The sequence below is a fragment of the Suillus discolor genome (assembly GCF_016758755.1).
Source record: "Suillus discolor strain FC423 chromosome Unknown F5147scaffold_6, whole genome shotgun sequence".
NCBI classification, from domain to species: domain Eukaryota; kingdom Fungi; phylum Basidiomycota; class Agaricomycetes; order Boletales; family Suillaceae; genus Suillus; species Suillus discolor.
In genome coordinates, this window is record NW_024541253.1 from 740858 (window position 1) to 755974 (window position 15117).

General features: G+C 47.5%; 9 protein-coding genes across 9 annotated transcripts; 3 read left to right on the forward strand and 6 right to left on the reverse strand.

The window, feature by feature from the left end:
* Nucleotides 1-317: 317 nt before the first annotated feature.
* F5147DRAFT_605361 (S-adenosylmethionine synthetase) lies at nucleotides 318-2329 on the reverse strand. The gene is made up of 7 exons (XM_041432322.1): nucleotides 2126-2329; nucleotides 2045-2076; nucleotides 1384-1986; nucleotides 1157-1331; nucleotides 930-1106; nucleotides 823-882; nucleotides 318-772 (listed from the first exon to the last, which is right to left on the reverse strand). Exons 1-7 carry the CDS (start codon nucleotides 2208-2210, stop codon nucleotides 726-728), a joined length of 1179 nt encoding a protein of 392 aa, XP_041297706.1. The 5' UTR covers nucleotides 2211-2329; the 3' UTR covers nucleotides 318-725.
* On the reverse strand, nucleotides 2330-5566 carry F5147DRAFT_673662 (phosphatases II). Its single transcript, XM_041435753.1, has 7 exons — nucleotides 5475-5566; nucleotides 5313-5423; nucleotides 5093-5258; nucleotides 4880-5040; nucleotides 4701-4829; nucleotides 2501-4647; nucleotides 2330-2443 (listed from the first exon to the last, which is right to left on the reverse strand). Exons 1-6 carry the CDS (start codon nucleotides 5496-5498, stop codon nucleotides 2545-2547), a joined length of 2694 nt encoding a protein of 897 aa, XP_041297707.1. The 5' UTR covers nucleotides 5499-5566; the 3' UTR covers nucleotides 2330-2443; nucleotides 2501-2544.
* F5147DRAFT_673664 (CBF/Mak21 family-domain-containing protein) lies at nucleotides 5558-7854 on the reverse strand. Its single transcript, XM_041435754.1, has 8 exons — nucleotides 7473-7854; nucleotides 7161-7423; nucleotides 6604-7112; nucleotides 6490-6550; nucleotides 6322-6432; nucleotides 6106-6272; nucleotides 5874-6058; nucleotides 5558-5819 (listed from the first exon to the last, which is right to left on the reverse strand). The coding sequence occupies exons 1-8, from the start codon at nucleotides 7818-7820 to the stop codon at nucleotides 5667-5669; spliced, it is 1797 nt and encodes a 598-aa protein (XP_041297708.1). The 5' UTR covers nucleotides 7821-7854; the 3' UTR covers nucleotides 5558-5666.
* Nucleotides 7855-7954: 100 nt separating this feature from the next.
* On the forward strand, nucleotides 7955-8829 carry F5147DRAFT_673669 (thioredoxin-like protein). The gene is made up of 4 exons (XM_041435755.1): nucleotides 7955-8299; nucleotides 8380-8444; nucleotides 8502-8643; nucleotides 8699-8829. Exons 1-4 carry the CDS (start codon nucleotides 8156-8158, stop codon nucleotides 8804-8806), a joined length of 459 nt encoding a protein of 152 aa, XP_041297709.1. The 5' UTR covers nucleotides 7955-8155; the 3' UTR covers nucleotides 8807-8829.
* On the reverse strand, nucleotides 8830-9658 carry F5147DRAFT_673670 (G-protein gamma subunit). The gene is made up of 4 exons (XM_041435756.1): nucleotides 9538-9658; nucleotides 9321-9489; nucleotides 9234-9270; nucleotides 8830-9172 (listed from the first exon to the last, which is right to left on the reverse strand). The coding sequence occupies exons 2-4, from the start codon at nucleotides 9443-9445 to the stop codon at nucleotides 9086-9088; spliced, it is 249 nt and encodes an 82-aa protein (XP_041297710.1). The 5' UTR covers nucleotides 9446-9489; nucleotides 9538-9658; the 3' UTR covers nucleotides 8830-9085.
* Nucleotides 9659-9959: 301 nt separating this feature from the next.
* F5147DRAFT_673672 (uncharacterized protein) lies at nucleotides 9960-11274 on the reverse strand. Its single transcript, XM_041435757.1, has 5 exons — nucleotides 11170-11274; nucleotides 10848-11112; nucleotides 10521-10791; nucleotides 10371-10464; nucleotides 9960-10310 (listed from the first exon to the last, which is right to left on the reverse strand). Exons 1-5 carry the CDS (start codon nucleotides 11252-11254, stop codon nucleotides 10162-10164), a joined length of 864 nt encoding a protein of 287 aa, XP_041297711.1. The 5' UTR covers nucleotides 11255-11274; the 3' UTR covers nucleotides 9960-10161.
* Nucleotides 11275-11531: 257 nt separating this feature from the next.
* Nucleotides 11532-11941, forward strand: F5147DRAFT_743203 (G-protein gamma-like domain-containing protein; the record flags this gene model as incomplete). Its single annotated transcript, XM_041439590.1, has 3 exons — nucleotides 11532-11656; nucleotides 11725-11761; nucleotides 11858-11941. 3 exons carry the CDS (start codon nucleotides 11532-11534, stop codon nucleotides 11939-11941), a joined length of 246 nt encoding a protein of 81 aa, XP_041297712.1.
* Nucleotides 11942-12498: 557 nt separating this feature from the next.
* F5147DRAFT_673685 (DUF887-domain-containing protein) lies at nucleotides 12499-13970 on the forward strand. The gene is made up of 9 exons (XM_041435758.1): nucleotides 12499-12935; nucleotides 12988-13128; nucleotides 13179-13243; nucleotides 13294-13328; nucleotides 13380-13426; nucleotides 13479-13505; nucleotides 13558-13663; nucleotides 13714-13823; nucleotides 13879-13970. Exons 1-9 carry the CDS (start codon nucleotides 12727-12729, stop codon nucleotides 13964-13966), a joined length of 828 nt encoding a protein of 275 aa, XP_041297713.1. The 5' UTR covers nucleotides 12499-12726; the 3' UTR covers nucleotides 13967-13970.
* On the reverse strand, nucleotides 13971-15072 carry F5147DRAFT_673687 (uncharacterized protein). Its single transcript, XM_041435759.1, has 3 exons — nucleotides 14554-15072; nucleotides 14267-14502; nucleotides 13971-14211 (listed from the first exon to the last, which is right to left on the reverse strand). Exons 1-3 carry the CDS (start codon nucleotides 15025-15027, stop codon nucleotides 14055-14057), a joined length of 867 nt encoding a protein of 288 aa, XP_041297714.1. The 5' UTR covers nucleotides 15028-15072; the 3' UTR covers nucleotides 13971-14054.
* Nucleotides 15073-15117: the final 45 nt, after the last annotated feature.

Below are 15117 nucleotides of genomic sequence, written 5' to 3' on the forward strand. Positions count from 1 at the left end.
TTCTGACCGGTGCTCCCCGGCACAATTCGGTGGCCGGAGTCCGGCAGAAGCGTCATTATGTAACAACCTTATAGTAATCTTCAAAGCACGAAGCACTAGTACTTAAAGATTTGAGCGAATCTTCGTTACCCGTAGTGAAAGCCAAGTCATCGACGTGGACACACTGATGCTCTTCCTAGTGACATTCATTTACTACCACACACCTTGTAGCGCTTTGAGAATTTTGCCAAGCGACAGAAGCCACAAATAACTCTGAGAGCGCTGAGCGCTTGAGCTTGTAACTTTATCAACGCTGGAAGCTTACCATTCTTCTGATACTGGCTTTCAAATTTCTGTATTAGGCTAGTCTCAGTCCTTTGACCCCTTATTGTCGTCTTACTTGAGTTAGACTAAATACACCGCCTATGCAGAATAACTTTAGTTCTCAATCACTCCTAAAATCACAGAAAAATACGCGGTTGAACGCGATTGTATTCTTCGGTACTACGAGGTGATATAGTGGATATAGGTAGGGCATCAACAACATGCAACGTCGTTGGGGTCTTCGCAAAGTCGCGGGTAATGGTCGTGATAATAAGCAGCGTGTCGGCTGCGGAGTAGAAAGCGATGGTGTGCAATAGTCTACAAAAAGGTGCGTGCGATGATGAATGACAAATTAGGGAAGGATGAACTTCCTATGCTAGATAGAGCAAGATTCCACAGGAACCAGTCAGACAAAAGAGTGATTACAGCTTAAGCTGTTTGGGTTTCTCCCAGGTGTATGCGGGGTTACCTGTACACAGATCAAGTTTTGCACTACATCTGACAACGTCAAAAACATACCGAAGTGGCCGTAAGACGCGGTCCTCAGGTAATGGGGTTTCTGGAGGTCAAGCTCGCGCACTAGAGAGCATCGATAATTTATCCTTCTCCAGACAGAAGAGACTTACCCATGACACCAGGACGGAGATCCCAGTTGTTGCGAATGACGTCGACGAGCTCCTCGTTTGTCCTCTTGCCAGTGCCGTAAGTGTCAACGTAGATAGACAGAGGCTCGGCAACACCGATAGCGTATGAGAGCTGAACAAGGCAGCGACGAGCAAGGCCAGCAGCGACGAGAGACTTGGCTGTACGACATTTCAAATACCGTACATTGATCAAAGACAGATGAACATACCGATCCAACGAGCAGTGTATGCCGCAGAGCGGTCAACCTTGGAGAAGTCCTTGCCTGAGAAGGCTCCTCCACCGTGTGCACCCCAACCACCGTAGGTGTCTACAATAATCTTGCGGCCAGTCAGACCGGCATCACCCTGAGGGCCACCAATGACGAAGCGGCCAGACGGTTGAATCTAATCCAACTCGTGAGCTACATGCGTCACTAGAAAGTAAAAATTCACGTACGTGGTAAACAATGCGGTCATCAAGAAGGTTGGCGGGGATGACCTGCGCGACGATCTTGCTTAAAATTTCCTTGCGGAGCTCCTCGGTGGAGATTTCCTCTGCGTGCTGGGTCGAAATAACGACCGTGTCCACACGCAGGGGGATCATCACACCACCATCGTTCTTGTACTCAACAGTGACTTGAGTCTTTGAGTCAGGGCGCAACCAGGGAAGAAGACCTGATCGGCGAGCATCAGCCATGGCACGGTTGAGCTTGTGCGCAAGCATGATGGTCAAAGGCATAAATTCCGGGGTTTCATCGGTAGCATAACCGAACATGATACCCTGGTCACCAGCACCGTGGTCTTCCAGAGAGCCGTGGTCCAGACCCTGAGCGATATCAGGAGACTGCTGCTCGATGGCAACCAGAATGTTGCAAGTCTTGTAGTCGAAACCCTTGGAAGAATCGTCGTAACCAATTTGTTTGATTGTGTTACGGATGATTTTTTGGTAGTCGAGCTGAGCTTTGGTGGTGATCTCTCCAAAGACCATGATCATGCCGGTCTTCGAAGCGGTCTCACAAGCGACCTTTGAAAAAGGGTCTTGCTCAAGGCAAGCATCAAGCTGTGAAGTTGATCAGATTGTTTTCCGCAATGATGGATATCAATTGGTGGGTACTCACAATAGCATCCGAAACCTGGTCACAAATCTTATCTGCTATGGATTAGTTTCATTGCAAAGCTTTGACCACGACGAAACTAACCGGGGTGACCTTCACCTACAGACTCAGAGGTGAACAATAAATGCCCAGGTGCAAGAGCAGGACGCGCGTGACCGTTAGCAGCCATGGTAAAACAAAAGTCGTTGAAAAAAGAACGAGGAAAGGACTGGGAGAAGGAGGGAGAGAAGATGTGAGACCAATCGTTTGCGCAAAACAATTAAAGGTTCAATATAGCTTATATAAGCAGGGCATCACGCCATCCTTCTGCCACCTTCTGCCATCCCCTTACCAAAAAATACCAGGTTACGTCCTCAAAAACAGGACAGATAGCAGACTCAGACGTGGCATAACCTAATTCACGTGAGTCCTAAATCTGATGGAGGGAAAAAGTTCAATTAAGCCTCACAACATGTATAGCGTGGGTCCTGATAGTAGATGATAGCCAAGCGAATTGATTACTATTACAAAAATCCTACACCAAGAGGATCTGTATTTGTCGAGGGAGCTTGATCTTCCTGTTCTAAAACAAGGCTCTCATCAGACACAACCGTGAGATGGGGTACGCCATCGTGGCTCTGCCCAGATATTCGGAATCCTGACGAGTCTCCGTACTCTAGGCGACGAGGCGGATGTGCGACTGTTGGGTCAAGCGGCAATAATTTCCCATCAAAGAGATCTTGTGACAAGGAAGCCTGTCTAGGTGACCTTGACCTAGTAGTACTCCAGGGATTATCCGAGGGGAGGACATGTATAGTCTTCTGGGATTTCACATTATCCCAAGGGTTGTGTGATGAGCCGACTGAATGTGATTGGCTGGTTATACGATAAGCAGGGTGTTCTTCATCTCCAAGGCGCTCACGAGGCTGGAATTCGGAGATTTTTCCTTGAGCATTTTCGTTATCTCCTGATGGCTTCGGTAATGCTTTGAAGTCCTTTGCAACTCCGTCATAAGCGTCCTGCATCGCTGAGAATGCTGCGGTAGCATTCGAGGATAATTTTCCCCACACTGATCTTACTCCGGTGTTGTAAAATGTATCCGCGGGATGCGCAGTCCGAGAGCGAGCCGAATGTAAAGGATTGCTCCCTGGAGATGATGGTCGAAGGGGAGGGCCAGAAGGCCGCAGTGATGCGGGAGACGGAGCTGCGATGTTATCTGCAGTCATTCTCTGAGGAATGTCTGGTAACGAAGACCATAGTCCGCGAAGGCCTGAAGTCAGCGTTTCAGATGCATTCCCAGGGTTGGATGGCACAATAGAAGGATTCGAAAGGTTTGGCGTTCTGGCAGGTGACGGTGGAAGCGGTATTCCTGCGGGAATACTGATTGAATTAACAGGATCATCCTCCAGGGAATCTATTGGAGATGTAAATTCCGGACCCTCCTTCGTCTGATAAACGATTATCCTCCCATTCATCTCCTCCTCGGTCCTGCCATAAAGCTCATGCCAAAAACGAATATCCTTGGCGTTCGGATAAATAACACCCATGTCAGCTGAAGGATCTCTACTGGAGGGATCATCCAAAGAGGGATCGTATGCGTCATTCTTGTTTTGCTCTAGCTCCGATGTCGAGTTGAAAAAGTCCCAAATGCAAGCTGCCCGCTCTGAGGGAGTAACGCCGTCTTCACCAGTTCGTCGTTCTCGTTCACAATTGTATAAGAAGTTGCCGAATTGGCACGAATAGAGGTGATATAGCAGTTGGCGAAGGAAGCGTTCATTAAACTCAAAGCGAGATGGATACTGCCGCTGCAGCTGACGAACGCATTCCAGGAATTGGTGAAAACATGGGCTCGTCTCTTTCAGGTGACTCTGGGACGTAAATCGATTCTGGACAGAAACCAAGAAGGCCTGCGCCGCATCGGCACCACTACTCGTCCCCCCAGTTTCCGGTAACGAGGTAAAGAATTTGTCGGAGGAGAGGTGCCCGCACCGGTCAAGAAATTTGTGCCCAAAGGACACCCAATCTTTCTCGATGAGTATCTGGAAGCCTCGAATGGTACGGTAGTGGGGATCCAAGCATAGCTGGGCCAAGGCAGATAACTGAGACGTTCGATCCCAGCCATCTGAGCAATGAACGAGGACATGCGACGAATTAATGTGAATGTTTCGGACAATGAGAGCTGCACCCTCCATTATATTCGATATGTGTTTGAGCCATCCAGAACGACGTAGCGCCTGTCGGTCGACTACCACAAGTTGTTGTGCTTCTCCAGGCAGGCTGCCTGTAACACTCGCAGCAACGTTGTCTGCCTCGCGTAATACATCCACCACCTTGGCAAGGGCCTCGCGCATAGTATGTATGTGGTCTATGCCCAAATACACCTTCTTGGCGTCCTTGTAGTTGTCCATGTTTTCTGTGCCTGCACCTTTGGCTGTGTTAGCCACAGCATTGGCAGTGGGCCGTGCATCAACTATCAAATTTGTGCTAGTGGCACCGTAAACCGGTCCAGATGGGCGCGATTCCGAGAAATGATGAGACTGAAACACAGCTTCAACGAGCTTCTCATCTTGAAGTGAGCGGTTCTGCTTGATGCCCACCATCGGCTGGCTTGATCTTGTGATGCTGCCCTGAATGGGACAAATTAAACAGTGTACTATATCTCGGGTGCCCTAATACTAACAAAGTTTGCCCAGTGCAAGTAGGTCAGCGCAGGTACCCGACATTTGCTGCGGTATTTGGAAGCGTATCGCAACGTCGAGTCGCTGATGCGAGACGGGACTACCAGCCGTGATGGGTAGGTAGGCGAGAACTTTGAATTGATCTTCAGACATTGGATGATTCGACAAGCCCGATACTCACAACGTAATCCTTGTTAATATCAGTGAAACGCCAAGCTTTTGTACGAGTTCCAACCCCCATACGGCCGAATTCTTCTCTTGGAGAGTAAAGGGACCATCCCCCCGTAGCATCAAAGGGCGGGTTAGGGGCGTAGAAGAAAGCATACAGCTGGTTGACAGAGGCTAATAAATGTCAACAATCAATGCGACTTGAGTCGAGGGATTGGATGCTCACTGCACACGGTTAGCTCTTTGACACTTTCGAATACATCTAGAGCGTCCCGTTCCTTCTCGAAGGACAGCGAAAATGTTTCAAACATACGAGTGTGAAACGTTAACGGGCTCTGTCCATACAGGGTTTGCGGGAGCTTCAATACAAGAGATATCAGCGGGTAAGGTACCTGCAGTGCGAGTTATCAAGTGCAGCACGTCGTAAACCGGGATGTAGAACTCGCCCACATCTCCTCTTTCTCAGAATCCTCATACCGAAAAATAAGGTGATGAGCAGTAAGGTGGAGTGACCCATAATGAGCCCTGCCTGATTTGCCACATAGTACCTTTTCCACCTGCACGCGCGCCGTTGAGCATGTCGATCGCAAGTTTCGTGCGCAGCGCACCTTTGAAACTCTGATTGAATCCATCTATCTGCAGCTGCTGGGAGTGGATGCCGCTCGACCTTAGCCCTCTGAGCTCAACGTCAGACGGAATCAATGCAAGTATGTTTGGTCCTATTTACACATCATCGCCTTGTGATAAGTCGATGCCGCTACTTCCAGGCTAGAGTATTGGCTATACCACAGTATATTTATTCATCCAAACACCCACAGTTCACTAACCGCATCGCTAACAGCCAAACAGTCGCCCAGATTCGCTGCATCTGCCATTGGAAATATATCTTTCCTCAGCTCCATAGCTAGCGCGGGTTCCCTTTTTATTTTACGTCTGACCTCAGTTTCAATGAGCTGCAATATTGTTACAGTAAGCGTGTGCACAAGAATTTTGAAAAATTCTTTTACCGTTCCGTACGTGTGATCAAGGAAATCCTCCATTGAATAACCAGGCTTTGTAAAAGCCTCTGAAAAAATGCGCACTATGGTTGACACTGCAGGATCATAGTGATGGATATGGGAGTGAAGCTCCCATAACGAAGAATCAAGGGCGTTGGTAGAGTTGGGATTTGGCTCGTCAGCAATGAACGGGTCTAATATCGCGATTAGTTAGATCGTGGCCAAGGAGCTGAATGCGTACCAGTGTTGGTGCTAGGATTATTGTGTATCATTACCATCAGGGCCGGGTGTTGCTTGAGAATGTTGTACGTGAAAGGAACGATCATGATGATAGCTGCTGGAGGAGCATTCAATGAAAGCCTGGATAACCTCTTAACGAACGATGCCAATAAAGTTGCAGGCAAATGGCTGGACTGTCTCAGTAACAACAAGTGGAAATTGTAGAGATGGATCTTACGAGGAACTCAAGAATAGCTCGGTTAAACGGAAAAACCGAGCACGATGCTTCAAGTGTAGAACATCCCGATGGAGGAATGCATATAATCGGGTGAAAAACGAAGGGTAATCTCTACAGTGTGAACGGTTGGTGAGACGTGAAGCGTGGCATATGGAGATTTGCACTTACAGATTATAGTCTCTCATTAGGGTGAACAAAGCGTTAAGTGCCAGCAGTCCGACGGTTTCTCCTACAGTAGAATGGCTTAACGAATTATGGTTAATACCAGGAATGTTCCCTCACCAAGATCCACGCATGCACTTATCCAATCCATGACAAGCACGGGCCTGGTGAGATGTGGCAAAACACCGCGATGCATTATATTCAATGCTCTTGTTGTCAGCGCTTGATTGGAGGACGTTGAGATAGATGAGAGATGGGGCAAGAAGTTTAGCCACGTTCGCGTGAATACAGCGCGATGAGCTTGAAGGGAAAAAAGAGACTGGTGGAATGTCAGAGTGTAAGCCCGGCCCTTCACACTGTTTTTTTTCTCATCTTTCGCATTGGAATCCTCATCAAAAAATTTGCGCCAGTCATCCTCGTCGTTTCCATCCACCGACTCTGCGGCGTCATCCTCTTCAGCATCTCCCTTGGCACTTTTGTGTTTTGGGGGTTTTACGCCGAGCTCTTCCACCCACCACGAGTTAAGTTCTGACGAGTCCGTTGGAAATGTTGACAACTTTTCCATAATAGAAAGCAGATTGTCGAGCAGGTGAGGATTCTCCACAGATGAATATTTCGAGAGCGCAGTTCTGAGGACAGAGTTAAGCACTGCATAGAAATTTTGCATCGGGCCTTACGTTGCTTCGCGCAAAAAACACCATCGAATATCATCGTAGACGCTGAACCATGACTCCACGAAGTGCTCTCTCACATCCGACATCATCTTTGAATCATGTTTACTGCTTCCATTCGACCGAGGGGACGGAGGGCACAGTAGAAGCCCATGTACTATGTGCTTGAAGTGCGCAAAGTGGAATTGCGGCTGTGCAGTCGAGGAAGACTTAGTGAGGGAAGTTGAGAGATGTTTCAAAAGTGAAAAGAGTATTTCCAGCGAAGATTTCTGGTACCGATGTAAGAATACAAAGCACAGCCAACGATGTGACACATACCCTCAGCGCAAACTCTTCGTCTTGCAGTAAGCCAACGAGTAGTTCGACGTACGAATCCAACTTCTCCCATATCCACTTACGGACAAGCTTGGCAGTAGCATCACCTCCGTGTACTAGCATCCCACGAGTTATTATCAAGACAAATACGCGATAAACGCTATAGACAGCTTTGGACATTTCCCTCGCGTCTGATGAGCCATATGCCAGTATGAGCAGGTCCGCCAGTGGGTTAAGAGAGCCATTTTCTGTGACGGCAGATGTTAGCTGAGTCTCCAGAGACTTAGCTGAAGTGGATTCAACAACTGTCTTGCGTCTTTTGGTTGGGGGAGGGAGTGAGCGGACCGGCATGGTAGGGATATGCAAAGTTGAGCAGATCAATACCAATCATTTTTAGATTGATTTTATTTGCTTATTAAATCAATATTTATGTAATTATTATATGTACTTTGATATAAATATCTGTAAATACAATGAGGCTCTTTGTGCCGATCAATTACACTATCATCACGGGCCTGATGATTCCGTTGTTCGCAGATGCATACTGGGCAATATATGATTGGCGTATCGACAGCGCTGTGGACCTATCGGACCAACACAGCCAGCTAGGAAACAACGACCGTGAGAAAGTATGAATATATCTGCTTTGATAACGTCCTCACTGACTGTGACGTTCCGTTGCCCCGATGTTATCTGTCACTTTCAAAGCTTCCACACGGTCACTGCGCTTTGCGTCAACCGCAGGTCACAGTTTGCGGTCTGCAGTGGGCCTGCGTCAATTCCATGGATCCCTGAAGTCCCAAGAGCACTACTTAAATGCTGATGAAAAGGCAAGCACCTTTTCCCGTCCGTATCATAGCACCAGCTTGGTCAAACATAACCACAAGCGCTACATGGATATATTTTCTAGACTTTTGAAAAAGTCGCTTTGAACCCTGCCAATGAAAAGGCCGTCCTGGTTGACTTTTATGCAGAGTGCGTAACTTCGGGTGTGATAGGCGTTTAGACATGCTGACAAGTCGTATATTATAGGTGGTGCAACCCTTGCAAGATGATTTCGCCCCTACTTGAAAAATTGACCAGTGACGAGACAGTGAAAACTGGTAGCGGCCGTTCGCTTGACTTGGTCACAGTGGACACAGACTCAGAGTTCGACTTGGCAACAAAATACAAGGTGTGCATACTTCGACTTGAACTAGGGCAGTTCTCATTCCTGCCATTAACATCAGGTGCGGGCGCTACCCACAGTCATAGCATTCAAGGATGGCCAGAAGGTTGACCAGTTTGTTGGAGCCCTGAATGAAGATGGCATTCGCCAGTTCATAGCCAAGTTATAGGAGACATGTAGCGTCCTTACATGATGAATATGATTGTATATATTCGAAACCTCTCTGGTTCCAAAAAAATGTATCAAAACATCGAAAGCGGTGTAGTGTTTGTTACAACGAGTTAATGAAAGGTTCAATATAGGTACACGTAGGAGGTGAAAACGAACTACCGGGGTCAATAAAGCAGTGGGGTCCACATCGTAATGCAGCGGTATAAACGAGAACTGTGTTGGGCGCTAACATATAGACGGGCAAATGGGCGAACGAACATTCGCAGAACCGTCCAGGCTATTGTATCGAACAACAACCGCCTCCAGTCTTTTGTTGGCCGTATACGTCGTCTGCCTTAGTGACTGGACCCCACACGGACGGAACCTAGGTGAATGTTATTCGTCATATGTTTCGACATAAAACTCGCACAATGAAGAGAACATACGAGATGGTCTTTCGTCGTCTTGCAGTAGCGGATTAAACTATGAACAAGTCAGCCTGGTTTTTAATAAGACCAACGAATTGAACTCACCTAGCGGCTGCTTCACTGACCCGGATTCTTGGCCTTGCCAAGTCTTCTCGAAGGCGCTGGTTATGCTCCAGCAGCCGACGATACCGTAGCTCCGACATTGATTGCCTTCCGCCTCGAGAGCTCATGCTTATGGTATTCGTGTGTGGTGAAAGTCCCTGATTAGCAAAAACTGCGAGATATAAGAGTGTGGTCAATTATTGAGTACGAAAGTACCCACCAGCTTTGTATCAACTGCCGTATGATGTACTTGTCGCGTGTCGTATCACAAAGTTAAGAGAGTAGGATACCACAGAATTAAACGGTAGTACTTTGTGGTGATCGCGGTGGGGAGACAAGTCTGCAACGGTACAATTACCCGGTTTGACTGCTTTGAAATGATAATATCCAAATTTGGACAATTGTATTTTGTTCATAAAATTCTTTTCTACACTTCCCTCCTAACGTGCCTTCAGTGCTAGTCTTCAGGCTTCTGACAAGGCTGCATGGGGGATAACAAAGTTGAAGAGCGAATCGGCGACCGGGCAGAACTACGAACAAGCATATCCCGGAAAAGTACATCCAATTTACTATTGAGCTCCTCAACTGAAAGCTCAGGTAATGCGCCAGAGCTTCTTAGTGTAATTCAGTCACAATCTGAACTCATGGATTAATTATGACCAGGAACGGTAGGGGAACAGCCTAAAGGATTGGCATTTAAATAACAACGTAAGTCATACAAACAATACGAGAACTCCGTGATGAATCCCTGGCAAGAACACGCTGTATGGAGGATAGAATCAGTAAAGTGACATGATGGAAGTCCGGGCAAGGTACATGACGTGCAATAGAAGGAAAATTGTGCTCAGTATCTGTCCAGGATGCCTCGTAGAAGTTTCTCCCTGGCTTTTGCATGATCTCCGGCTGCGACAGACTTGGTTGTCTGGTCAAGTCTACATACGAGTTCCTCGACGTCCCCGGGCACCGATTTCGAGTGACTTTGGAGTCGTTGGACTGGGTGGAATGACCATTCTGTGATCAGGCTCATAATCCAAGAAGTCTGAGATAAAATACCATATTCATTAACGCCCTTTTCATAACTATGGAGGAGCTTGTCACTCTCAACGCATACATCTTGCAGCTGAAGAGATAAATTTTGAAGCGTGTCCTAGAAAGTCATTGCTGCATTGGACGAGGAGATGAAGGCAGCTTTCACAAACTAACTTTCACCCTGGTGAACGCCCGAACCACTTGATCGTGTTCACGCCTTGCAGCATCTTCGAGGGCTCCCGAGCTCTTGTCAAATAGGGCAACTCCACGGAGTAAAGTCGGATTGTTGTCATGCGAAAGGAATTTGTGAGTCTCTCCTACTCGAGTGACCACCGGAACGAGAGTCTCCCTGGACTGTTCTGTTGCTTCTCTGCGATGAGCCAGGAATGCTGGCGAGAGTCGATCGACGATAGCTGCGCCATCAGCACATTCAGAAGCCTCCTCTCTGAGATGATGATGAGCGACGAAGTAATCCCTGAAGGTTGTGAAGGTATTGAATACCCGTCGTCTAAGAGAGCAATCAGAGTCGCATGCTCGTCCCAGTCAGAGTCCGCGGAACCGTCTTCGTCTTCATTATCCTGGTACCCCTGAATGGCGTCCTCCACATCGGTAAATTCGTCTTCTTCGCGATATTCAGTGTAGCCCGGGGGTTCTTCTGATCTAGTAGGAGACTGGTAATAAGGTTCACATATGCATTTATGCCGATTATGAGTCCTCTGGGAGGGTGAAACGAGTCTGTTACGGGCCATTACGCGTGTCTTAATCACTGCAGTACTGCTGTCAGTAACGTCCCTGAAGGCTGAACGCGTAGATGGCATCTGACATGACTTGAGCGCTTTCGACACTGTGGACCGCGTTCGGGTGTTCGGCATCGACTTCCTATCGCTTGGTGATAAAAGGCGCACCATGATGAGTGTAACCCTTCGAAACTGTAGGAAAGTTTGCAAGACCAAAGATCTCCTGTGAATTAGAACTCCGACACGGTATGTCCCACTGTTGATCGTTGTTCGTTTCTCTCCCGTACATCTTGGCGCGGTGGGCAGGTCCGTTGTTTTTTTTCACTTCAAGTGTGCCAATTTCTTTGCTTATAAGCTGTCCGTCGTCGCAGGCGCATACCAGGTTCCCTTCTCTCAGATTTCCTGAGCTTCGCCAACCTCTTTGTTCTCGTTTCCGCACTATTTCACCATGAACGCTCGTCCACATAAGCAGTCTATGTCGGAGCTAAAGCTTCGCAGGCTCACAGAACACAACCAACGACTGCGAGAGGATCTCGCGCGACCGCGAATGAGAGTGAGCGAAGCTAGCGCAAGGTACTGTGCTATTTTCTTCCCACCATGGTCAGGCACATAAGATCTTACCCTCGGTCTCCATCTTACAGTTTAATTCGTTACTGCAAGACCACAAAAGACCACCTGGTGCGTTTGTACTGCCGGTGCTCTCAGCGCCTTCACTTGCTCCATAATTTCATTTTGTGTGCCTATGTACTTTACGCTCATACGTCATATTTTCAGGTACCTTCTGTGTGGGGACCCGTTGGAAGGGGTGAGGACCCGTACGCACCGCCGCAAACAGGCTGCACCTGTATCGTGATGTGATATGTTACTCCTTATACCCCATACCGTGACATACCCCCTTTCATTTTCTGTCTACGGAGAGAACGGGGGAAACTCCAAACACTCTTTCCTGCGCGACACCTCCACGCATCCTACGCACATCAAACCACCCACGCTCGTTACACGTATCCTACATATCCTCGTCATCGTGACTTTCCAAAACCTGATGGACGATTCATGGCTTGCACATCCTTACACTCCAGTCGTATACATATTGCTTAGAACTGCAAATCCTTTGCCGCTTCGAGTCGTTCCAGGGTCTCTTTTATCCATTTCGAGCATGACATTCTTTACATGGTTCATTCTCTTACTTTTTGCATAGCTCGGTGTTTTATTTGTTTTTATCAGTCTTTGTCTCGGCTGGAAGTGCATCTATGTGATATATATTTGTTGGGAAGAGACCCTTGACAATGAAGCCATTTACTATCATATTATTCTGAGCCAAGATCTAGTGAACAATTTGAAACAGCTTTCGATCAACCTGAGCTCTCTGCGCTTATTACCTGGAGTCTTGTTCTGTCAAGTTATTGTTCTTATATCGTAGTCTCTGTGTTTCGTTATAAACAACAGATTATCAATATCTCTTCATGAACTCCTGCTACGTCTACTTGCGCCAGCACCCATCTCTGAAAACGTATTCCGTTGTTCCATCATAGTAGTTTTGGGAAGTATATTGCTAAATCCACGGATCAGCCAGCTCACAGGCCACGAGTTCGATCGCCTCTACAGTTGGTTCACACCTTCAGTTACGTACACTCCTCTGTCCCATGATCCAAGACGTGCGCCTGCAAATTCGCGAGTTTGCTGCGCCAGTTGCGCAAAAACTGGGCATCGGCAAGATATCCGACTTTGCCGATGTTATCTTGCTCTCCTTCGTGTTCTTTACTACTGTGCACAATAGTCTCTCACCCGCCGTAAGCAGTGCGCTTTTTCCTGTGTCATATGGGAAAGCAGGAAAGAGAACGAGGAACAACTGGTGAGGCTGACTACACTACACTTCTTGGGCGGGTAAGAATTCACAACTACAGGGATATACGTGTGGCATCGCTCGTCCATGCTATCTTAATTGTATTTCTTGCCGGGCGCTGTCTCAATCTTCCGAGCCTTGACCAAAATCGCGCCTTTGGTTGGCATGAAGATGCAGGGTTTCTAATAGCTATTGCAACGGGGTGAGTTGACACTGATCGAACGCCAACACAGTTTTCTGACCCCACTCTAGTTACTTTATATGGGACACATTGGAATCGATCATCCATTTCAGTGACGTTGGATTCGTTTTCCATGGTATGTGTCTAATGTGTTTCTTCGCAAATTTGCTCCCGACCTAGCCTCAGGCATTTCGTGCCTTCTGATATACGGCCTTTCATTTGTGAGCGATGCGATTGTATCAGAGCTTCAAGAATCTAACAAACCCATTTAGACGCCCTTTGTTCCTTACTATGCAGTACGTTTCTTGTTTTGGGAGTTGTAAGTGATATATCATAGCAGACGTCCAGTTCTTTGTTCATACTGTTCACAGGAGCACTGTATTCTTGAACATCCATTGGTAGGTCGTGATTATATATGTTCATGATGATGTAAACGAGCTTCGCTGGTAGGTTTTTGGACAAGACAGGAAAAACAGGCAGTGCCCTTCAGCTCGTCAATGGTATTGTCCTCATTACGACCTTCTTTTGTGCACGCTGCATCTGGGGCGCAATGATGGTCAGTGCCTGTTTGAACCTGGTTCCTTTACACTAATGCTTTAAATGCAGTCGTATGACTTTTTCATGACTTTGGATAGCGTATACGACCAAGTTTTGACACCATACCTCATCATTTATGGGGGCGGCAATGTCTTACTCCAAGCGCTTAACTGGTTCTGGTGAGACTTACGCTGTCATTGTCTTGAATGATTGATTTATGCTCGTAAACCTCAGGTTCACCAAGATGATAACTGCGCTTGTGAAAAGGTTTCAGGGAAAACCCAATGGTCACAAGGTCGTGAACGGAAAAACTAAGAAATAACCATCTCTTATATATCATGTCGTTCTGTAGGTTGAATGCCAGTAGTAACAGATACTATATACTTAAATACATGATCATGCACAGATCACTAGGCCACGGTGAATGCTGCCTCTACTTGTGTCCGTACTCTCCGCTCCCAGTCAACAAGGTTGACGCGTCGAGTGACCTCAATTCTTGTGCTGTCCATGCTATACAAAAGACAGTGTAGGTACGCGAATGCAAGTGCATCCAATGCAGTGGGATTTCTGTGTTGTGTCAGTGAACATATCGGGTGGCTTCGCGAGTGCAATAGTGACTTACTCTGAGCCAAGGAACCAGTTGTCAGTTCCAAGCCGTTCCGAGAGTGAAGCGATGGCCTCTGTGTACTGTCCTTGGATGGATGAAAGTGTGATGTTTGTTCCATACGGTGGCAGTACTGAACTCAAACCAGTCAGAGGGGCAGGTGGTGGGCTGAGAGTGGTTGCCAAGACCCTTCCTCCAGCGATAGCTGTCAGGAAGAGTTGAGACAATGCGGGTCGTGGAGGTTCTGATAGAGTCTGGCAAGAACAGTCAGAATGTGGTCTACACACGAGACAGAGGGCACGCACCAAGGCAGCATGTACTACTCCCTCGAGCAAGGAGACCCATGCGTGACTCTCGTCTTTGAGTATTTCATCACTGTAACCATTGAGAGGATCGCTCCCGCCGCCAACTTGTCCATTCACCCAACCAGGGATAGAGCGTGGTGCTAACAGCTCACTGCTGACATCCCCAAACACAGGAGTGTGTAGACAGGGCAAACGACCATCGATCCCACCTTCTGGAGAGATGTCCCACCGTACAGCGATGTTAGTGAGCCCACGCAAAGTGATATATGCCTGCCATTTCAAACACTCGACGTCTGTGCTCAGAATATCGGAGTTGAAGGCTTGGTCGACTGCCGTTGTCCGAGGAGGTGCAATCCATAGCGTAGGCTTTTGCAAAGGACATCTTGAGATGACTTGAATCGGTGAGTAAGTGTGCAAGGGGAACTTGCTGAGGAACCTCTGGAGCGGTTCAGGAAGACTGAGAACTGATGCCATGCTAGGAAAACACTAGTGCTACGGTTTATTCGTTACAGAGCGTTGAGGCATGTTTGTAATATACCATACCTAATATAGGGACATCTACCA